General features: G+C 38.8%; 1 protein-coding gene across 1 annotated transcript in view; it reads left to right on the top strand.

The window, feature by feature from the left end:
• Positions 1-2,284, top strand: part of LOC102207707 (perforin-1-like) — a 37,637-nt gene extending 35,353 nt beyond the window's left edge. The window contains exon 3 of the mRNA XM_005737409.1: positions 1,117-2,284. Within this exon, the coding sequence (XP_005737466.1) occupies positions 1,117-2,284 (1,168 nt within the window). The remainder of the gene's footprint in view (positions 1-1,116) is intronic.
• Positions 2,285-3,307: the final 1,023 nt, after the last annotated feature.

Here is a 3,307-nt window from a genome sequence, read left to right as displayed (position 1 = left end):
ATTGTTGGGTTTTTTCTCTGTATCTATGAAGCGCCTTGAGGCGACTTATGTTGTGATTTGGCGCTATATAAATAAAATTGAATTGAATTGAATTGAATTACTGTAACCGTTACATGAATGGAGAGAAGCAGAAGGTCCCTGTTGCTGTGGTGGACTGGAGAACCCTGCCCAAGTGCAGTTTGAAGGTCTCCAGTGTGGTCTATGATTCTGTTGAAACTCTTGTCAATGACTCGACATCATCTGTATCCAACAACTGGACAATTGGCCTTGATGTCCCGGTAGATCCTTCAGCAAAGGTTGGGGTTGGCTTTGGAGGTTCTCACTCAAGAGATTCCACCTTTGCCATGAAAAAGTCAAAAGAAGACCGCTACACCTTCTTACACCATTCGATCAACTGTCATTACTATGGGTGAGTATGTCAGGGAATATTTGTCTTATTTGAGTAATTTGCTGATAATTTTTAATTTATTTATTTTTTAATGTATTTATTTATTTTTTAGTTTAGCATCAAGCCTGATTCAAAATCAAATGGTTTCTGTGTCACTGAAGTATTTATTGCATTTACTGCATTGATGTTAAACACTTCCCCCCCCATAGTGTACTGGAATATCATATCATTTTATAAGCTGTGTATTAACATTTTGTACAATGTGAAAAGAGTGCGTTTAAAAAATTGATTTTCCCGATTCAAGATTTTAGTTTAAATAATGCAATATCAATTTATTAAATCCTGAATTTTGCCAGAGACGCAAGTATCTCAGGTTAACGTTCACAACACTATTTCAGCAACCACCAAACAGCTAAAACAGCAAATGAGAACAGGTAAACGGATTCCCCCAAAAATTTAAACACAAAGCGCAGCTCATTCACATATGCAGACATGCCTTTGGGTGCTGAAAGTCAACATCGCACAGACTCTGAAGCTGCAGTTGGGAGTTTGCCTTGTAATCGGAAGGTTGCCGTTTCGAGCCCTGGCTTGGACAATGTAGCTTGCCATCACCTGTGTGTGTGTATGTACATGAGCTTTGGGTCCTTAGGGACTAGTAAAGTGCTATACAAATACTGGCCATCTTCACAATTAAGTTAAACTTATTTATATGCTTTTCTGTTCCACAGCTACAGACTGGCAACAAGTCCTCCTTTGAGTCAAGAATTTAAGTCGGCTTTGGATATTCCCCCTTATTCCTCTAAAACTGCGCCATTATATCACAATCTGATTGACACTTATGGAACACATTACATCACACAAGTGTCTCTTGGAGGTGAAATTAAAGCAACCACTGCTGTCAAGACCTGCATGGCTACAATGAATGGACTAACAGATACTGATGTTAGTGACTGTTTGTCAGTTGAAGCTTCAGCTTCTTTTGCAAATTCTGCCAGTATTAATGCCACAATTGACCACTGTCAGAGAAAGAAAAACAAGTTGGGGTCTAATCAAAGTTTCAGCAGTTCATTTAATGAGCGGCGCACAGAGGTCATTGGTGGAGATATTGATGGAGGTGATATCCTCTTTGCAGGCCAATCTGACCCCTCGGCCTATAAAAACTGGCTCATTTCTCTTAAAAGTATCCCTGATGTGGTCCAATACAACTTAAAACCCCTACACACCATACTGCCATTAAATCATCCTGCCAGGGCGGGACTGAAGCAACAAGTGGAGCAGTACATTAAGAAAAATGCAGTGCTGAAGAAATGTTCAGAAACCTGTAAGATTGGGCACCGATCAAACGCAAGAGATCCTTGTGCTTGTGTCTGCAACAGTAACCAGAACATCAAGTCAAACTGCTGTCCTGCTGGGAAAGGTCTGGCAACCTTAAAGGTGTTCAAACTTTATGCAAAGGGTCTGTATGGTGACAAGTGGACTGAGACAGATGGTTCAGTGGAGGTGACATATGGTGATCAGAAAAAGCGCACTGATATTATAAGTAATGATGACAACCCTAGATGGAGAGAAACATTTGAGTTTGGAACCATCACCATCAACATGAAAAACAAACTTAAATTTTCTGTGTATGATGAGGACACTTACTGGAACAGTGATCTGTTAGGCGAGTGTTCATTTGATCTGCGAGCAGGGAAGGTGAGCGGCAGCTGCATGCTGAATCATGGGACCTTCTTCTTTTCCTACATCGTAGAGTGTGCACCAAGTCTTAGTGGGAACCAGTGTCAGGAGTATATCCCCTCGGCCATGAGTCCGTCTTTGGCTGAGGTTTTCCACACCAGAAATGGGGTTCTTCTTGGAAAGATTGGGAATAAGTATGAGAAGCCAGTAAATGAGTGATTTTAAAGCCACGTGTTGTTGTTAGGAAAGAAGCCGGTATGGATTTGACGACATGCTGAATATCTATGTGCTTGTACTTCATGGCATTCTGTCTTTAACTTTTATGTGAAAAAATATTTTTTTGAACTCAGAACTCTAATGCACTTCCTATGCTTCTTTTTCCATATTGTTTCAACTATCTAGCAATAAAGCATCAGCAACGACAACGCCTGTGTTTCTTTTAAGTATTCAAAAAAATATTGCGTTATTTTTTTGGTTTTGATATAACACGGCAATGAAGGGTGTTCTATCCATTTTTTGCATAGAGAGTGCAAAAGTGTGTCATCTATATAAAAAGATTAGAATACTGAATTGAATCTAACATTCACCTTAAACACAAGTAAATGTTTCTGCCAGAAACAGAAATATCCAATTTAGCATCTTATCGAAACAACCCATCATTACCTCTAATACTAGGAGACTCATAGATAACCTCGTGGCCATCAGGAGTTTAAACAGAAACAGTAATGAATCTACAAGGGTTTCACCAGTTTGGAATTATTAAAGTTTTAAAGGAAAGGACTATGAAGTATTTTTTTCTTATACTTTATCTCCTGTTGGGAAATTATTCTCAGCATTTAACCCGTTCACTCAGGGAAGCAGTGGGCAGCCACCAATTCAGCACCAGAGGAGATGTGTGTAGGGAGGGTAAATTACTCAGTGGTACCTCAGGTTAGCCGTTCGGTGGATTTGAACCCTCAATCTTCCAATCATGGGGCAAATGCTCTACCTACTGAGCTATTGACATAGATGAAACAAAGACATAAAGTAATCATGTATTAAAAATATACGAAATTTCATAGTGGTATTTAAACTAAATGTACATGATAATTAGAATGATCAAAAATGTGTCACAGAATTAGTGAATTCCAATATAAAGACAAACAAAGACGTCAAAACAAGCCCCCTGAATAAGATCCTTTTTACATAAAAATCAAACTAATCGACTTACAAACTTTTTATTGCAAGTTTATATTGGTAACT

This window comes from Pundamilia nyererei, unplaced genomic scaffold, assembly GCF_000239375.1.
Source record: "Pundamilia nyererei isolate P.nyererei 1_Seehausen unplaced genomic scaffold, PunNye1.0 scaffold00075, whole genome shotgun sequence".
NCBI classification, from domain to species: Eukaryota; Metazoa; Chordata; class Actinopteri; order Cichliformes; family Cichlidae; genus Pundamilia; species Pundamilia nyererei.
Note: the sequence above shows the minus strand (reverse complement) of the source record. Positions and strands in the feature narration are given on the sequence as shown.